At 40.2% G+C, this 20,618-nt stretch overlaps 1 protein-coding gene across 1 annotated transcript in view; it reads left to right on the plus strand.

Moving 5' to 3' along the window:
• Col28a1 (collagen type XXVIII alpha 1 chain) overlaps positions 1-20,618 on the plus strand; it is a 166,872-nt gene that overhangs the window by 41,967 nt on the left and 104,287 nt on the right. The window contains exons 13-16 of the mRNA XM_051177129.1: positions 1,499-1,567; positions 10,484-10,552; positions 13,928-13,996; positions 19,457-19,525. Of these exons, the coding sequence (XP_051033086.1) occupies positions 1,499-1,567; positions 10,484-10,552; positions 13,928-13,996; positions 19,457-19,525 (276 nt within the window). The remainder of the gene's footprint in view (positions 1-1,498; positions 1,568-10,483; positions 10,553-13,927; positions 13,997-19,456; positions 19,526-20,618) is intronic.

Raw genomic sequence — 20,618 nt, forward strand, 5'->3', positions numbered from 1 at the left:
AAAAAAATGGAATCTTGAAATTCTCAGGCAAATGGATGGAACTAGAAGAAATCACCCTGAATGAGGTAACCCAGACACAGAAAAAAAAAAAAAACATGTTATGTACTCACTCATATATGGATATTAGATATAGAGCAAAGAATTACCAGCCTACAATTCATACCACTAGAGAATCTAAGAAACAAGGAGGACCCTAAGAGGGACATACATGGTCCCTTGGAGAAGGGGAAAAGGGACAAGATCTCCTGAGCAAATTGGGAGCATGAGGGGATGGGAGAGGGAGTTAGGAAAAAGAGAAATCTGGCACTAGGGAAATGTCCAGAGATATACAAAGATGACCCCAGCTAAGAATCTAAGCAATAGTGGAGGCTATCTTAAATGCCCTTGCCTTATAATGAGGTTGATGACTGACTACCTTAGAGCCTTCATCCAGTAGCTCATGGAAGCTGAAGTAGATACCCACAGCTAAGCACTGAGCCTAATTCTTGGAATCCAGTTGTAGAAAGGAAGGAGTGATGAGCAAAGGGGTCAAGACCAGGCTGGGGAAACCCACAGAGACAGATGACCTGAACAAGGGGGAGCTCATAGACACCAGACTGACAGTTTGGAAATCAGCATAGGGTGGAACCAGGCCCCCTGAATGTGGGTGTCAGTTAGGAGGACTGGGCAGTCTATGGGGCCTCTGGTAATGGAAGAGCATTTATACTTGTTGCATAAATGGATTTGGGGAGCCCACTCCCCATAGAGGACCTATACACACCATGTAGGGCCTTGGCCCCACCGCAAATGATGTGACAGACTTTGATGATCCCCCATGGAAGGCTTCACCCTTTCTATGGAGCAGAAGAGGGATGAGATGGGGGTCAGTGGAGGGCATGGGAGGATGTGAAGGAGAGGGAACTGGGATTGATAAATAAAATTTTTTCTAATTTAAACTGAAAAAAAAAAAAAAAACAAAAAAACAAAACAAAAAAAAAAAAAAAAAAAAAAAAAAAAAAACAGGCAGTCAAGTGCTACCACACCTAGCCAGCATTTCAGCCATAACAACATAGAGACTCCAGGGAAGGCAGAACTTATGTGGCTATGTTGCTGGAGAAAGATTCTTTGGAAGGAAATCAATGTGAAACAGTTTAAGGAGAGGTGAAATGGAGAGCATGGAGACAAGGAACGGGTGGCATTTTAGGATAGTGGCAGGGAGTAGTGCACATCTCATCTTGGCTATCTCAGAAACATCCTGTTGCTACACTATCATTTATAAGGCTGGAGATACTGGGTTGCATTTACACAAGCGTTGGTGAACATGTTAGGGTGATTTGTTTGCTTCAATTCACATTGAAACTAATTAACCTCCTCCAAATATTACTTTTTGTTGTTTTTCTGGAATATGAAAAGTATTGGTTATTTTGCTATTTATCCCTGTTGAAATAGCCAGAACATTTTGTATCATCTTATTGTTTATTTAAAAACTCACCATCTAATTCTACTCTTCCTGTCTCAGGGAGAAAGGGGCCAGGAAGGAAGAACAGGGGCCCCAGGACCGATTGGAGTTGGTGAACCGGGACAGCCTGTAAGTGGCCAACAAATGGGAAAATATAATTCTATGTGTTTGTTCTGGTAAAGACACATGGCCAAGTGACTCTGCTCTGTAAGATTTCACGGTAAAAAGGTACATTAATAAAAGCAGAACCAAATCTACATTTCTTTTCATGGTTGAAATAGGCTATATGTAAAGTTGCCTGTGGTCATGGTGTCATTTCACAGCAATAGAAACCCTAATTAAGTATTTTGTGTGATCTTTTCAACTGGTCTTCTCTTATTGTAATCTCTTGTAAGATTAATCAGCTTGACAAAGAGAAAAGAGTTCTCATGTGTCAAAGGTTCCTAGGAGGTGACAGGTCAAGATTGTTGTCCATTGTCTATACATGGTTGCTGTTATCACTGAATCTCTGAGAACAATGGGAGCTGACAGGGGACCCGACCGAGGATCTTCTCATTATGTAATGCCTGAGACTGCTCTAAAGTTAGGATTGGTGATGGGACAAAGATAAAGCCTGTGTTATTCACAGCTCCCACCTTATGTAGCTTTGAAGTTTGCTATTGTTGGAAAAGGAAAAAAAGGTTCTGTCAAGAGAGATCTGAAGAGGAAATGAATAAAACATGATTCTTCTGTTATGAGGTTCTTCATAACTTCTCAAGTAATCTTTATTCACAGCAAAGAACTGTACTTAATTCACTAAGGCAGGAGCCAAAGCAGCTAGCCTCCCTGGGTGCATATTGCTTCATGAAATCACTAATAGAAACATGCTTCTTTGCAGGACCTGTGAATGAAACAGCAGTATGTTGTCTGAGGGTTTGTGATGTGTGTGTGTGTGTGTATGTGTTTGTGTGTGTGTTATGATTTCAGGGATCTACAGGGCCTGAGGAGGGGCTTGGATCTTCTGGAGCTGGAGTTGCAGGTGGTTGTGAGCTGCCTCAGTGTGGTGTTGAGACCCGAATTGCTAGAGTAGTCCTCTATAGTCCTCTATATAGTCCTCTCTATAGTAGTCCTCTCTATAGTCCTCTAATTTTACTTCTTGTAGAGTCTAGATATTTATCACTTATTAACATTGTTCTACATAATTTCGTTCTACCTAAATTATTTATCATTGTTGCCGTATTTTTTTAGTTAACATTTATTTGCTTTATCTACATCTTTAATAGTTTCTTAGTTTACGATAGTAGCTTCCTTCCTCTTTTATTCTCTCTCTCTCACTCTCTCTCTTTTTCTGTGTGTGTCTGTCTGACTCTCTCTCTGTGTATGTGTGTCTGTGTCTCTGTCTCTCTCTGTGTATGTGTAGGCATGCATGTTGTAGAGTGGACACTCATGAGCCATGATACACGTAAGAGTCAGTTCTCTACTTTCTTCATGGGTTCTAGGGATTGAACTCCATTTGTCTAATGGCAGCAATCCCCTTTACCCATTAAGCCTTCTCCCTGGCTCTTATGTTCTCCTTTTTGGGGTTGGGGTGGGAGGAGTCTTGAGAAAGGGTTACCCTGTGTAGCCCTTTGCTGTCCTAGAACTTGCTCTGTTGACTAGGCCGGACTTGAACTCGCACAGATGCACCGAGTGCTGGGATTAAAGGTATGTACCCACCACTACCCAGTGACCCTTATCGTCTTTTTTTCCTATTTAACATTTTTTTAAATTTAGTCTTTTCTCATTTTACATCAATCCCAGCTCCCACTCCCTCCTCTCCTCTCATTCTCATCACCTTTCCCCATCTACTCCGCATCTACTACTCAGAGAGGGTAAGGCTTCCCATGGGGAGGCAACAAAGTCCGGCACATCTCTTTCGGGCAGGACCAAGGCCCTTCCCCTACATCTAGGCTGAGCAGGGTATCCATCCAAAGAGAATGGGCTCCAAAAAGCCAGTTCAAGCACTATGGATAAATCCTAGTCACACTGCCTGTGGCCCCACAGACTGCCCAAGCCACACAGCTGTCACCCACATTCAGAGGGTCTATGCAGGTTCCTATGCAGGTTCCCCAGCTGTCACTAGCTCAGGTCAGCTGTTTCTGTGGATATCCCCAAAGTGGCCTTGCCTCCTTTGCTCATATTATCACTCCTCCCTCTCTTCGACTGGACTCTGGGAGCTTGGCCCAGTTCTTGGCTGTGGACCTCTGCATCTGATTCCATCAGTTGCTGGATGAAGGTTCTATGATGATAATTCAGAGTCATCAATCTTATTACAGGGGAAGGCCAGTTTAGGTAATGCTTAGGGTCTTAGTGGGGGTCATCCTTGTGGATTTCTGTGATTTCCCTTAGTGCCAGGTTTCTCGCTATCCCCATAATGACTCCCTCGATCAAGAAACCTCCTCTTTCACAGTATGTCCTCACTCATAAGTGAATAATAGATATAAAGCGAAGGATGACCAGCCTATAGTCCATGACCCTAGAGAATGTAGATAACAAGGAGAACCCTAAGAGAGACATACACAGATCCCCCTGGGAGAGGAAATAGACAAGGTCTCCTGAGAAAATGGGGAGCATCATGGCAGGGGTGGAAAGCAGAAGGGGAGGAGGAGAGAAAGAGGGAGGGGGAGGAGAACATGGGGGAACTGGATTGTGGAGATAGGGGACGGACATAGAGGGAGAGAAAAGAAAGAGATATCTTGATCCATATGTTCTTAACAGTGATGGAAAACTGCATTACAGGCTAATTCCACTGTCTACCACCAGCAACTGTGCCCTTTGAAATATTTGCAGCCTGTTTACAATTTCTTAGTAATGTATCCTTTATCCAGCTACACTATACCTCGACTGTAAATGAAGGCTTTTGCTTCTTGCACCAATCACACCTTTGCCTCTTTAGCGTTGTCCACAGAAGTCCATCTGCTCTCCCCTTGTGGCCTAGATGGAAATGGCTACAGGGTCATCTAAGTCTGTATAGGCTGACACGAACTATTTGAAATTGCCCTGGCCAAGGCTGTGTCTTTGAGAACCATGGAGATCACTGTGTGATTCTCCCAAGAGGTCGTAAATGATGGCTGTGGTGGCATAAGGATAGTAAGGGTGATCTCTTTATTGGCAGTCCTTTTGTTCCTGGAAGCCAGGGCAGCAAGGGAGTCTAACGTTTGCTCATTAGAGAGTCAGACCGCCCCAGCCCTGAAGCTCATTTAAAGGAAATGACCATCAGGAGTGCTTAAGAACTTAAAGAAGTTCTCATTAACTCTAATAGTGATTTAACTGCTTTAACCATGCCTAACACCTGCCCAGTGCCTCAGGGAGTGGGGAATCCTCTGGTTTTCTGGGCCACAGCAGCAGCTTACAGAGTGTTCCTCTAATTTTGATCCCTGAGATCTTTGCTGTTTCTCTGAGCTCAGTTATGCCTTTATGATTCTTGTCTGTCTGTTTTGTAGCTACAACACTTTCACAGTGTTGTCAGAACATGCGATTCTTGTGACACTGTGATAGTTTGTGATTTAATTGGAAAGGAAGATCATAAGGTGAGGAAAAGCCCAGTACAAAAATGTTGTGTCAAATATAATAATAATAATAAGTAATAATAAAATCAACCATGTAAAAATTGTAATTATTTAGAAGTAGCAAGGAAATTGGGAAGGATTCTGCTGAAATCACTTGTCTTTTGCCTCTTTACCTGTTCATTTCCAGTGACCTCAGGCTTAGTGCCACTCTTGGTGTCATAGTAATGTATGTGTGCTGATGGTTGAAGTAGCATTTGAGCTCTGATACCTAACTCTGAACTGTTAGCCCATGTCTCTGTGTAATTACACTAGTGTGGTGCTTATCCGGTACCTACACTAATTCATAAAAATTAAATTGGCCAAGAGTCTCCAGGAAATTTCTTTGTGTGTGCAAGTTTATTCGAAGCACTTTCAATAAAAAGTATTCTCTGAAGTAGAACTCTAATTGCTTTGAGGTTAAAAGTAAAATAGATGACACTGTTTGAAGATAATGGCCAATTCTTACTATGCATTAGCACACTTACCTCTAATTTTATTAAGGGAAGTAATACTATAAACATAATGAGCAGTCATATTTTATTTCATTGTTAATGTAGCCATAAAGCTTTCACTGATGAGACTGTACTAATTATGTTCCTGCATTATACATATATTTGGTAAAAGCCAAATAAGTCTATTGTGGTTGTAGTCACTGCTCATAGATTTTACAAAAGACAGTGAGATTATTTATGAAAGCCTTTCTGTCTTTAAAAGGTGATACACAGGTCTGAGGATGTAGTAGCTCATTTGACAGGATGCTTGCCTAACATGCAGAAGGTTCTGGGTTCAATTCCCACTGCTATAAAAATCCACTGTGATGGTTCAGACTGTATCTCAGGACTAAGGAGTTAAAGGTAGGAGGATAGGGAGGTCAGGGTCATCCTCTGCTACAGGAATTCGAGGTGGGTCTGGGCTACATGAGATCTTATCTAAACAAACACATACACAAATTAAAATACAAAATAAAAATGAACTCTTATATTAGTTTTGGGGGAGGTCATAAGCATGGGGTGGGGGTGGACCTGGGAGGACTGGGAAGTGAATATAATTGGGTGCATTATGTGAAACTTCCAAATAATCAATAAAAATGCATGCTAAAACATGAAAATAAAGCTGATACATAGCCATTTGCAGATATGTGTTTTTGTAAAATGGTAGTTTGTAGTGCCTAGTAAATTGACAGCATCATTCTTCTAGTCCAAGTGCCTGCTATTTCTCGTCTCTGGCTAATAGCCACCTTCCTTCATTTCCATTTAGCTGAAGGACCTGAGAGCATACTAATGGTATGGAATGTCACTGCAGCTTGTGGTGATTAAGCCTTGGATCGATGGTTTTGAAATCACCTAACTGTGTGTCCATGAGCTCTAGCTCAGGGCTTGGAGTCAAGAGTTACGTGGAATGCCGATACTCTTGCTTTCACCTCGGCCGACATGTTATAGAAATGCAGAGGAGGAAGGAAGGGGGACTGGTGTTGGTTCTGTTCAGTTTGCCTCTCTCCACACTGTTCAGTGTAAGCCAGTGCTCCAGAGGCTGGATTACATGCAGGCTTCCAGAAAGGGGCAGGGGTAGCAGTTATGGGACTCAAATCCACTTCTGGTCAACCCTAGCAAGCGTGCATTGGGTGATTAATACCTGGGACAACATTTAACTCACAACTGTTAAAATGTAGTACAACTTATTGTTGCACCTCAATCTAAAAGTCACTGAAATCAGTTGTAACTATCATAAAAGACCATTTACTCCCCAAGGCCAGGAGTGGGTCTGTCTGCTGACCCTGACTCCAGCACAGTTACTTTTACCTACCGGGTATTCTGTTGCTGTGATAAAATGCCATTACTGGAGAAACTTGGTAGTGGTGGTGGTGGTGGTGGTGGTGGGGTATTTCAGCTTACAGGTTACATACAGTCCATCACTGAGGGAAGCCATGCATGGTGTAAGCTCAGGAGCTGATGCAGAGGCCATGGAGGAAAAGCTGCTTACTGGCTTGATCTCCGTGTCTTGCTCAGAGTGCTTTCTTATACAACTTAGGACCGCATGACCAGTGTTGGCACCACTCATAGGGGCAGGACCCACTCATATCAATAATTGATCAAGAAGAAAACACCCCACAGACATGCCCGCAGTCCAATCTGGTGGAGGCAATCCCCTATTTGAAGTTTCTTTGCGTATGTGACTCTAGTTTGTATCAAGTTGACAAAAATTAAACCAGCACAATTGATCCCTTGTCAACTTGATACATGAATACCACTACAGACCCTTGCAGCAGAGGCATTAAGAATTGAAGGGGTCATGGGGAGAAGCTGAGGTCTGGCATCATGTGGCAGGGTTGGAGTTCCTGAGGTGAGGAAGCTATTGGTAAAAGTACAGACTCAGTTTCTGTGGAAGCCTCAGGATCAAAGGATCATGGAAGAAGACAAGGCTTGGTGCTAAATGGCAGAGTTGGAGTTCCTGAAAAGGCCTGGAGAGACCATTGGTGAAGATGAAACCTCATTTACAGTAGAGGCCCTTACATATTGGAGAAGACAGGACAGTGGGGTGAATACCAAAGAAAATGACAGATGTGGAGTGGAGCTGGCCTGAGCCTAAGAGACAATCTGTGTGTGCTATGCATAGCAGAGCTACAGAAGAGGGCTGCCCAGGTCCTTCGGAGTTCCAAAGCATGAGTGAATTACAAATGCCACACACTGATCTGCAAGATTTGAATGACACTGCTGAACTTGGCTTTTGCTGTGATCTGATTGCAACTGTGCTCTAGTCCTTCTGATAATAATATTTTTTTTTTAAAAAAAAAAAAACGTGTGTAATTTACTTTGGATTTTAGAGGAGCCCACAGATAAAAGATTTTAGATTCTAAAGAGAATGTGCACATTGGAATTGTTACAAACTATGAAGATTGGAAATTTTAAACTTTGAGGCTGTTTTATATTTTGTTATTAACATGAGCTCTTGAGAACAAAGGAAAGGCTACGATTTACAGTGATGTACTTGTGTGTGGGTTGACAAGGAGCCAGTTGTATTGTTTAATTTCTGTCAACTGGACACAAACTAGAGTCATCCAGGAAAAAGGATCCTCAGTTGAGGGAATTTTTCCATTAGATCCACCTGAGGGGGCATTTTCTTAGTTGCTAATTGATGTGGGAGCACCGAGACCACTGTGGATGATGCCATCCCTACATAGGTGTGTCTAAGCTATGTAAGAAAGCCAGTAAGCACCATGGTCCCTGCTTCAGTTCCTGCTTTCAGGTTCCTCCGTGAGCTGATGACATAGCTTTCCTAATGATGGACTGTAATTTTCAAACCAAAGAAATCCTTCCCTCTCCAGGTTGCTTTTGGAAATGAGGTTTTATCACACCAGTAGAGAAGTAAACTATTATATTTGGTGTTTGTTGAATGAATAAGTGAACTCAACACATATATTCCTCTCATTTAATGTAATTTTTTTTTTCATGTGTTATATCATTAGTTAAGAATAAGTTGTTAATGCTTTCACTGTTAAATTGTGTAATATTAGTTTGGCACTTCTCAGTTTAGTTTGCAATGCAGTTTTTTTTTGCTTGTTTTAATTTTTTTTCTCTGGTTAATTGCTTGGCCATTAGAGTAAACTGTCATAGATATTAGACTTTTGATTAAGGTTTTAGAGTTAAAAGCTAGCTTTCCCATAAGCATTGCAATTTAAATTAAATTCTGTGTTAGTTTTTTCTTTTAATTAAGTCTTTACTAAGTAGGCTATGCATAAATAACAAGGACCAACATTTAAAATATGAGCAAAGCAAAGAAAAATGTGTTCAAGACTGGGATAAAAATAAGGTTTATTTTTCTTTATTTTTTGAGACAGGGCCTCTTTAATGTAGTCCTGGTTGTGCAGACAAGGCTGGCCTTGAACTCATATAGATCCACCTGCCTCAGCCTCCCAAGGGCTGGGGTTAAGGGCATGTGCCATCATGTACAGCTTGTTAATCGATGTCTTGCATGAGGATGTGTGATGCGCATCATGCTGAGTCTTGTCTCACTGCCACTCTTGTGAAGAAAGCATCTCTAAAGCTTTTGGCATGTGTGCTGGAGGCCTGAGCTCAAGTCTCGTGATTGTTCATCAATTCCTTTATCCTCTGGTCATCTCCTCAATGCCCCAAACTAGGAATATTTTCATTTTCATTTATTTTTTGTTTTTGCCTGCATGTGTATCTGTGAAGCACATGCGTGCCTGATTTCCAAAGAGGGCAGAGGAGAGTGTTGGAATCTCTTGAAACAGGAGTTACAGACAGTTGCAAGACACCATGAGGATGCTGGGAATCAAACTAGATCCTCTGGAAGAGAAGCCAGTGCTCTTGACCTCTGACCATCTCTTATCCCCCAAGATGGGAGTTTTCAATGGTCAAAAAGATCCCCTCCTCTTGGGGGGTGAGGAGATGAATAGAAAAGGAGGAATTATTGGAACACACTTAAGCTATTTCCTCTAATAGATAGATTGATAGGGTTCCCTAGCCAAGGGAGGTGGCCTGTGATAGTAGTCTACTGAACTGACAACAAGCTCCAAAGCCAGCACCCTTCACCAAAGTGATGCACATCTGTAACCTTTGACTGTTGGGGTGGAGACAGGTAGATCCTGAGACTCAATGGCTAGCCAGTGTAGACAGAAACAATCAGCTCCAGGTTCAGTGAGACATCATGTCTCGGTAAGTAACAGGAGAACTGAAGGGATGGCTTAGCAATTAAGAGCATGCATTGCTCTTGAGGGGACTCAAGTTCAAATCCCAGGACCCATGTCAGATGGTATCACAAATGCCTGTGACTCCAGTTCCAGGGGATCCCCCCCCCACACACATACAAATGATGCAAATCCATTTTTTCTTTCAGTTTCCCATGAGTGGGGTTTCTGGCAGCCTACTGTGCACTGTTTTCTGTGTGAGAAGCCCTTACTTCTCTGAGTGTCCTTCTGAGAGAAGCTATGAAGACCTATTAAAACCACTGGGACTAAACACCATGTCCCCCCATTAGCGATCTTAGGAAGTTACAGAATGTATGCACAACATTGTCTGTGAGTCCTCCCAACTCCAAAACTAACTCGAGTTTGTCAGATTAGAAAGTGGGAAGAGAAGTCACGCTTCTCACAGGCCTGGGAGAATGAGTAATTCTTTCTGTCCTCACGTTCACACAGCTCTGGACTTCCTGATTCACAGGATGTTTTCTTACCCTTATTCTGAGACATTACTTATTTCCACTTTCTTCTAACTTGAAGACAGTGAGAAGCTCATAGGCCTTTCAGAGGGAAGGAATATTGAATCCAGTGAGGATCCTATTACTAACAGCTGACAGAGTGGCTTGCACAGGAATAATTCTTACTAAAAACAGAGCAGGACTATGTCATCACCATGTCTGTGGGAATGGAAATGATCCATTCTCTTCTGCTTGTTTTCCTCCCTTTTTACCATGGCCCATTCTTAACCCTGTTCTCTTGCCCATTTTCTCCTACCCTAACCAGGGTCCACGTGGTCCTGAGGGAGCAACAGGAGAGAGGGGCCCACCAGGAGAAGGGGTTCCAGGACCAAAGGTAACATTAAAGCCTCTGAACCACTGGAAAAAGTGCTCTGTCTTACACAGCCATGAATTACAAACTGTTAGAAGTCAAGTGTTCTCCTGGCCATTTTCACCCTACTAAGTAAAAGAAAATGCAAATTTCTCCATAACATGAAAGCACATAAGCATAAAATTTATAATTACAAAGTAAATAATCAGCAGTCTTGGCAATTTGTGTAATTACCATATATTAATTAGAAAATTATCTTAGTTTATAGGCACTAAAGCTACATGCATTTGGTTTTGGTCCAGAAGTTAAGTTACTGAGTGTAGCTATGGCAACCCTTGGCTCACAGCTTTGTTTTACTAAACTCAGATTAAAAAAAAAAAAAAAAGTCCAACGACCAGTTTTAATAGTATTGCTGTCAACATAAGAAGAATAATTTCATCACAAAGAAAGAACAAGACATTCTGAAAGACCCCCTGTTGACCTGGAGTTGGGAAAGCAGGCTTCCTACTGCTTCCTCGACACCAGTTCTTTCTGTAAAGGTCAAAAATAGTAGTTTCTTCAAGGGCTTTATGAGCACTTGATAACTGTTGCAAAGATTCAGCTCTGTTGTAGTCTGGAAATATACACAGTGTATAAATGATAGCATGTGGCTAACCAATAAAACCATATTAACAGAAGTAGGCAGTGGGGTCTGATTAGTGGTCTGTGGTTGGCCAACCCCTGGTCTTCAGTTTACAGCATATCTGCCTCAGCCACATAGAAAACAATTTTCTAAGGTACTTTGGGCCCTAGCCACAAAATTTCAGAATAAGAGACACGTTTGGAATCTCTTTTCATTTTTAAATTCTCTCTCTGAAACATACATGCTGAGTTATATACACAATCCTGAGAGCTACATGCTGCATGCTGCTCTCCAAGTGTCCAAGAACATCTCATGTGTCATTCTTTCAAGTCACTGAGGTCTGAGCTCTCAACTGCAATCATGTGAACTAAGCATCTCATTCTTACATCTCTCTACAATGATCAATATTGATACCCATGAGAAACACACATTTCAGGAGGGAAAAGTAGTTAGCTAAAACCATAGACATCAAATTGTGAGTGAAAATGGGTTAAACTTTTAAAAGTTGTCCTTGTTAAAACTGGAAAAAATATGTGGGATAGGTGACCTAACAAATGAAATGCCTTTGACTATCTTAAGGTTATATGTAGTTTCTTAAATATTTTGGTACTTAGTAGATTTCTATTTATGTCTAACCCAAGCAATCTGGAAAATTCAAATAGAGTTTTTCTCTTTATATCCATGTGTTAAAGCAAAAGAAGGGGTTGAGAATATTAGGCTAAATACTAAGATACTAGAAAGTACAATATTCCAGGGCATGACTCAATGGCAGGTCCACCATATTTTTATACTATATAAAAGTGATATATTGGGAGGGCTCAGTAATTAAGAGTACTAGCTGCCCTGCCAGAGAACTAAGGTTTGTTTCCCAGCACTTGCGTGGTGGTTCATGACTACATGTAACTCCAGTTCCAGGGGATCTGATGCCCTCTTCTGGTTTTCAATGTCTTCAGGAATACATGTGGTGCTCAGACATACATACAGGCAAATCACCTGAAATAGTAATAATAATAACCCAATGTTAAGAGTAGGTTTTCCTGCCAGCCTGGTCCCACTGCCGCGACAGCCCCAAATAACACACAGAGACGCTGTATTAGATATAATTATGTTGGCCTGTTACTAGCATTTCTTATTGGCTAGCTCTTAAATATTAACCCATTTCTATTAATCTAAGTATTTCCACGTGGTCTCATCTTACTGGAGAGAGGGCGAGGCATTCTTCTCTCTCTGTTCTCCATCTTGAATTTCCTCCTTACTACTTCTCTCTCCTCCTAGTCTCCTAGTCCCAATTGTCTTGCTTTCCTATTGGCCAACAGTGCTTTATTCATTAACCAATACGAGAAACATATTTACAGAATGACATCTCGCATCAACCCAGGGCATTGTATTCGCTCCTGATTTATCAATAAAAGGACATAGTACCCTCAGTGATGCTTTAGGATTGAGTATACATTATTGCATTCTGAGGAAAACTTGGAACACTCAAATTTCCCACCAGGCAGAGTTTAGATAAGGTAGCTAAATTGCAAAAGTGTAGGAAATAAGTAGTTAAATTATGGTGTTTGTTTTATTTCTGTATTTGTGATAACATATCTTGAGAAATAGCAGCTTACAGGATGGAGCGTATTATAGCTCAGAATTTCAGGTTAGAATCAATTATAGCAAGAGGTAATCACAGTAGGAGCAGGAGAGAGGTAGTCACATCACACATCACATCCACAATCAAGAACAAGGAGAGAATGGATTCACACATAGTCACTTGCTTACCTACGCATGCTCAGTTCTATTTCTCCACTCATACAGTTCAGGGCTCCTTCCTTAGGGACTGGTGCCACCCACAGTGGGCTTTGTCTTCTCATATTGATTAAGTGTTTTAAGGCAACTCCCCATAGACATTTCAACATGGCAAACCAATGTAGGCAATCTTTAATTGAGACTTTTCTGAGGTGACTCTACATTGTGTTAGGTTGAAAATTAAAGCTAACCAATGCACATGGCTGTACTGAGGAGTATAGATATATATCCCTGTTTCTTAGGAAACAGTCTTAGTTTTTACTCTTGGCTTTAACAAATGCATTAGCTGGATGTCACTTCTGATTAATTCATGTGGCCTCTTTACCCTATAAAGGCACAGGGTACTAAGACTTTATAGATATAACATTAATATCAGGGCAAGCCAGATAAAATATGTTATTATCTATCATCTTATTCAAGTCTTTCCATAAATCCTTATAACCTTATATTTTCAGTGGATTTTTAAAAATTCAAACATTGAATCAGTAATCCACTTCCAACAAGAATTAGTTCACAGGAGAGACAAATTTTCCTTATTATAATGGATCCATTTTCACCATTAATAAGGAAAAGAGGCTTTCTATCATTAGTCACACTATACGATTGATTGGTTCTCTGATGGGTTTGCAATTTAGCTTTTTCAGTTTAAGCAGTGCCTGTCTTAGATAGACCCATTCCTGTTTAAATGTTAAAACCAAACCTTTCTTTTCCTCTGAGTTGAAAATCTCAAAGTTAGAGTTATTCATTTTGTACAAGCAGTGAGTTTGGATATTTGACTTAAAAAAATTAATCTGAGGTATAATCCTCAGTAACTATAATGTAGATTCTAAAGGGTGGGCTGGGGGGGGATGTGAGGGAGTGAAGGGAGGCCAGGGGTGGGTGGGAGGAACAGTGGAAGGGAGAACTGTGGCTTGAATGTGAAATGAAATAAAAAATAGTCTTACTTTTCTTTGTATACTGATACCTTTCCAATTTGCTTTTAGGGTGAAAAGGGTTCTGAAGGACCAATTGGCCCACAAGGATTGCAAGGCCTGTCAATCAAAGGGGATAAGGTATTGAATACAAATTATATCATGTAAGCCTGAATAAAGGAAAATTATTTTTGACATTGCTCTTTATTCATGTGCAGTTTGAGTTGCATATAATAAGACAACCATCCCACACACGTATCTAGGTAATTATAAACTAGTAAGTGTGAAGCATTTTACCATGCAGGATGAACTGTAATGTGGAAATCCATATTATCTATATCTAAAATAATTCTTCACTTATTTGAGTTCTAACTTGCAATGCACTCTGTGATTAGCAACACATCTTTGAAACAGGTTATTAGCAAAAGATATTTCTTGGCAAATATCACAACTGTTGAAAGTGTATTGATGAAGGGAGGAAAGGGAAGGTGAAATGATGCAATTATATTATAATCTTAAAAATTAAAAAAAATATGTTGACTATGATATATCACATGTATCTATGCATCTATGTCTCTATCCTTACATCCTTGGGCTGACACTCAAAAATACTACCTTAAAATGAGCTAGAGTAAGGGAACTTGTTTAAGAAAACTAGCTCTGCTGTCCTTTAGCACAGGGACCTTCAGAGTCTGCCTCATGTTGGGCAAAGGTTATTGAGTCATTACAGTGAGGGAGACCCATGCTGTTGGAAGCCAGTCCCAACTCAGGACAAGGATGCAAGACAAAGATTTCCATAGAATCTGAGCTTGTTTTGGCTGGTTAGAGGAGCATTCACAAAAGCACACTCTGGCATTGAATTGGATGCTCTCAGGGGGTGGAGATGGTCTTAAGATTATTTTAATGAGTCTCCTCTAGAAGTTTCAGGAAAACAGTGGTGGATGAGTGGTGAATGGTTAATTTTTTTTTTTAAAGTAGAAGCATTCAGTTTTAGATAATATATGGGATCTGGCCGTTTTTTTGAGACTTAAGCATATTATTATTATTATTATTACTAATTTGCCTTTGTTCAGACATGATGATAGAATACTCTTGCTTCTCTATGGTCTATAACATTGCTTGGTGTTTGTGGTTTATGAGCTTGTATTCCACCCTGTAACCACACTGTCAGGTTTTAGCTAGCAGAATCTGCTTTACACCTCCCTAGTTACTTGTTTACATTAAAGGACTTGGTGATTAGGAGTGGAATTGAAGTTGGTGATAGAAGATACTAGAAGTTGATCAGACCCTAAAGAGCAATGGGGAGTAAAAGTTGTCAGAGGGAGAAGAGATAAAACATATACCATATGTGTGTGTGTGTGTGTGTGTGTGTGTGTGTATGTGTGTGTACACCACACACATACACACATACATGCACACAACCATACATAATTAAAAAGTCATTAATTCTAGAGGGAGTTGAGGGTACATGAGAAATTCAGGGAGAGAAGGTGGGATATAGATGACATAAATATAACATTCATGTATAAATTTGCAGGGCAAAATAAAAGTGTTGTAAAGAAAGATATATGAAAAACTAGATTCCTCATGTCAATCATTAGTTATTTATCTTTCAAGTCCTAGGCGTATCATATTATTTAAGCTAGGATAACAACTGATAAGATTATCTCAAGTGTTGGGTTTCAGTCATGAGGGATATATTCTCTTCTGACTGTATTTAATTACCAAAAATAATGATAGTGAGTCATGCAAATTTTGGATCTAATATAATTCTTGGTTCAAGTAGCTCAGTTCCAAGTGTAAATAGCTCAGTTCCAAGCAGTAAAATACTTCTTTCTTCCTTTGGAGCTGTAAGAACATGCGGTTGTTGTGAGCTCAGTGTCTTAACCTTCCAAGTTTGCTGTCGCATGGCATCTGTGCTTTCACATCTGGGGGCTGTTTTTGGCCAGGAAATTATATTTTATTTTAAAACAATCTTTTCTCATTTTACATATCAATCTCAGTTCCTACTTCCTCCCCTCCTCCTGCTCTCCCCACCTCCCCCAACCTCACCCCCTCTACTCCTTGGAGAGGATAAAGCTCCCTATGGGGAGCCAACAAAGTCTGGCACATCTCTCTGAGGCAGGACCCCCACCCCATAACTAGGAACCCAAAGAGAATGGGTTCCAAAAAGCCAGTTCAAGCACCAGGAATAATCCTGGTGCCAATGCCAGTGGCCCCAAAGACTGCCCAAGCCACACAACTGTCACCCACATTCAGAGAGCCTAGTTGGGTCCTATGCAGGTTCCCCTGCTGTCAGTCCAGAGTCAGTGAACTCCCACTAGCTCAGGTCAGCTTTTTCTGAGGGTTTCCCCTATGTAGTCTTGACCCCTCTATTCATATTATCGCTCCTCCCTTTCTGTAACTAGTCTTTGGGAGCCCGGCCTAAGGCTCACATCTGGAATTCATGTAAAGAAGACTTTGAAATTCCTGAACACTATCACATAGAAAAGCTTTTATTTGTTGTTCTATAAAAAAAAAAAAAAAAAAAAAAAAAAAAAAAAAAACCAACTCTGTCCCCTTTCTCCTTACTGGTCTTTTTTCTTTTCCTATTATTTTAAGTAAAACATGAGATTCAGAAACTTTAGTGTGTGATTCAGGTGACAATGTAGTACTCCTAACTTAAAGCTCAAACATACATAATTGGTTAAAATATAATAACAAAGTACTGATGACACAGATATTTATTGAATTATTTTCTTTAATAAAATGATTGTGTACATGGTACTGTGTAACATAAAGACATTTTCATTCAGTTATATATTATATGCTGGGCATAGTCCCCTTCCCATAATCCTCCTCTCTCCAGTCCAGGAGTTCCTACAAGTAGTTGTGCTTCTACTTTCAAGTCAAGATTTCCTGTAACACATAAAATCTAGGATATGAACAAGAGAAGACATAGAATGTTTGACTTTTGAAGACTATCTTAATTCTCTTTGCATCATTCTCTCCAGTTGTGTCCATTTAAAAACATTCATTTGTTTATTAATTACTTCTTGTAGTTACTTCTTGTAATAAATCAGAGGATGCCTTTGTGGAGTTGCTCTTCTCTTTCCGCCCTTACCTCAGTTCCAGGGATCCAACTCAGATTGCCAGGCTTGTGTGGCGAGCACCTTTGGCCACTAAATCATCTTGTTGGCCTAGTTGTTTCCATTTGGAGAGATGACTCAGCTGTTAAATGGTGGGTGCACAACCAAGAAATATTGTTTTGCAAATGGCATAACTTCATTCCTTATGGCTGAAAGAGTTCAATTATGTATGTGCACCACATTTTCTTTACCCATTTCTGTGTTGTTAAACATCTAAATTGGTTTCTTGACTCAGCTATTATGAGTAGTGCTAGAGCAAACACTGATGACAGCATAGGCATTTAAGCGTAAACTCTTCATGAAGTGGGGCTTTGCTTTCTTTACTGACTACTTGCAGATCATTGGTTTTGAGTTTGGATTCTGGAGTCAGCAGACTTGAAACTAACTACTGTCATCTTGTCATTCTTGAAAGTCATTTGGGAAATGGAGACATGGAAAAAAGTTTTAAAGATAATTAATCTAGACAAGTAAGGCATGACTTCCACCGAGTACAGAGCTCCTGGGAAAGAAAGGGATTAAGTTATGAGTTAGGATAGTCTATTGCTGAATCAAAATACGACACATTTTTATTCTAGGGCCTGTCTTGCCACAAGTTAAATATACTTTAATTTATATAAAATATGATCCAATTATGTAATTTTGTTCATGATATCTATTTAGCCTAAGTTGCCTGCCTGACTTTTTGAATCAAATGTCACTGGCACACAGACACACCTGATCATTTACCTTTCCTCTATGGCTGTTTACGTGCCACTAAAACAGCAACCTTCAGTTACAAAGCAGATCTTATTCTGCTTGTCAAGCCAAAAAGATTCCTTGTCTAGCCTTTTAAGAAAAGATTTGGTAACTGGGCCTAGAGGATTAGGCCCATAATTCCAGCTCTTCTGGAGGCTTAGATAGGGGGATCACAGATTCAAGACTGGACCACAGAGTAAGTTCAAGGTAAACAAAAACAATATGGAGAGCTCTTATATAAAAATGCAAGGTAAAAAGTAGTCTGGGGGTCTGTCTCAATGACAGAGAGCTTGCCTCACAAGAAACAGGCCTTAGGCCCAATCTCAAGTACCCCGCCAGAAAACATTGGCTCTCCCTGATGTAGTCTAAATATAATTACCACTAAAACAAATGAGTATTTGTCCATTCTGCTCAATGGCAGGGTTGACACTAGGTGTACTTGACCTAACTGTAGCACTTACTGACCCCGTCTCCTTTGAAGCCATCTCTTTTCTTGGTCTCTCTGGATGCTCTTCTTAGTTCACATTGCCGTTCCATTTCTCTAACCTTTAAAGACTGGAGTTCTAGAAGGACTTGCCTCTGACCTCCTCTGTCTCTTGGTAAAGTCGCCCAGGCATGGCATCGACTATTGTCATCATTTTGAAGGCCTCCACGTTGAAATTCCTAGTCCCGATCTCTCCCACTTAGTGCCTTCACTTAGACGACAGTTTTAGGTTTCTAAAATTTAACCAGTCTGGAACAGAACTCCAAGGATCACTCCCACCTCCAAACCTGCCCCTTTGGTTTCTTTCTCAATAAGTAGTAACTCTCTTCCTTCACAAACCCTGGAGAAATCCTGAATTTTCCCCAATCAGCAGCTAATTCTGTTAGCTTTCCTTCATGAGTAACCTAGGACCTGAGTACTCTCTCACACATACCCACTTTTTGAGACAGGGTCTCATTGTGTAGTCTTTGCTGGCATTCTAGGTAGACTAGGCTTATGTCTGACTCACTGAGATCTACCTGCCTCAGTTTCCAGAGTGCTAGGATTAAGCAAGTGTGCCACCACACCTTGTCCTCATAGGTAACTTCTGCTTTGTTTTCTTGGAGAAGTTTGGGTTCTTTCATTTTGTTTCCTTCATTTCTTAACTTTGGACATGCTATTTGAAAAAAGTAGAATACTTTCCTCTGGCTCATTTTTCTCACACTTCATTAATTTTATACTTTTGAATACATTAGCTGTGCTCCATAAGGAAATGTTTGTGTTTTTATAATAACTTTATATGGCTTGAGTAGTGAGAGAAATGGCTGCTAAATGTAAATTGATACAAATTCTAGGCTGTTATTATGTATTCAGGAATATTTATATGTATATACACATACACACACACATATATATGTATATATATATATATATATATATATATATATAATTAATAAAAGAAAGAGTTCATGAATTTGAAAGAAAGCAAGGAGGGATAGAGGGAGAGCTTTGCCAGGCAGAGTAGGGAGGGGTAAATGATGTAATTATGTTACAATCTCAAAAACTAAAATAAAAAATAAAAGATAACTAATTTAGATGAAAGAGTGAATAGATCACTATTTTGGTACATTGGACTATAAGTTGTTGAAAGGGAATGCAGGCTTTGATTTTTCCATATTGAATGTGTCAAAAGTGTAAAGATAGATTTTAATCTAGGTCAATTCCAGATTAGTAAATCATAGGTGAATAAGGCTTTGTCTACTCATATTTTGACAGGGGGATTTGGGACCTGTGGGACCCCAGGGACCAGCAGGCATTCCTGGCATCGGAAGTCAAGGAGAGCAGGTAAGTGGTTCTTGCTTCCTCTTTCTTGGCACAGACATTTCACCCCGGTCCTTGTATTCAGGGAGGACGAAGCCTACAAGCATCTCTGTGCTCATTTTGCAAATGAATTCCATGGAGTGTAAGTTCAGAATAATAAGAAAAATAAGAATACAGGAAAGGGTAAAATAGTATCATGAGGAGTTTGTAATTTTAGGACGGTCAGAGATTCAAAAAATAAATTATATGTTTTTTGGAGCTATGACTTCCTATATTAAGACCTTATTAATAGGTAACTGTTCTGATGACACTAGTTTATATCTGTAGTCACCCTTGGAAGAAAAGTATTTTCTTACCTGCTGGCTTGTGTATGTTTTCCTTTTGAAAATGACTGTACTCTCATCTCTTGAGCCAATGAAGGAGTGTTTCACATCCCCTAACCATTCACCTACCTAAGTATTACGTTGGTATCTAAGTAAGTACCAGAATCAAGGCACACTAATTAACTTAAAGGCATCCTTCTCCAAAAGAAGCAGACCATGATTTGTTTATAAGGGACATGGTGGTGACTCTGGGGTCAGAAGAAAGGAAGGATGTCTGCATGCTCAGAGATGGAGCTACTTCTAAAATCTCTGGATACTCAAGGAAGCTGGAAAACTGTGTCAAATGTAAATGGTATGAACCTTGGACATTAGTACCATCTACTATGATTCACCCTCTGCTATTAGCCGTGCAGTCTCATTTAATCAAAGCCAACAGCAAATATAGACATATTGCCCTGATTAGAAAGTGGCAAGTTCATTTGATTAAAATTTATGGCTGTGGTTTGAATTATTATGTTGCCTGGAGAATGCATGGTGCTTCCTTGACCTAAAGTGATGAAGGAAGAAAGAGGGTTGAAAGTGAGGGAATTCCAAATTTCATTGTTGGCCTGAAGTGTTGAGATTATTCTTAAGAATTTCGTTTACCGTTATTACTACATATTTGTTATCTCAAGCAATAGTAAGGTTGACTACTATTCCTTTTCCCACTTTGTCACCCTTGGTGGAGTTCCTAGTCTAATGTGTTAGGAGAACTGGGGTGCAGAGAACAACGAGATCAATCTGTAAATAGCATT

Source organism: Phodopus roborovskii, unplaced genomic scaffold, assembly GCF_943737965.1.
Source record: "Phodopus roborovskii unplaced genomic scaffold, PHOROB, whole genome shotgun sequence".
NCBI classification, from domain to species: domain Eukaryota; kingdom Metazoa; phylum Chordata; class Mammalia; order Rodentia; family Cricetidae; genus Phodopus; species Phodopus roborovskii.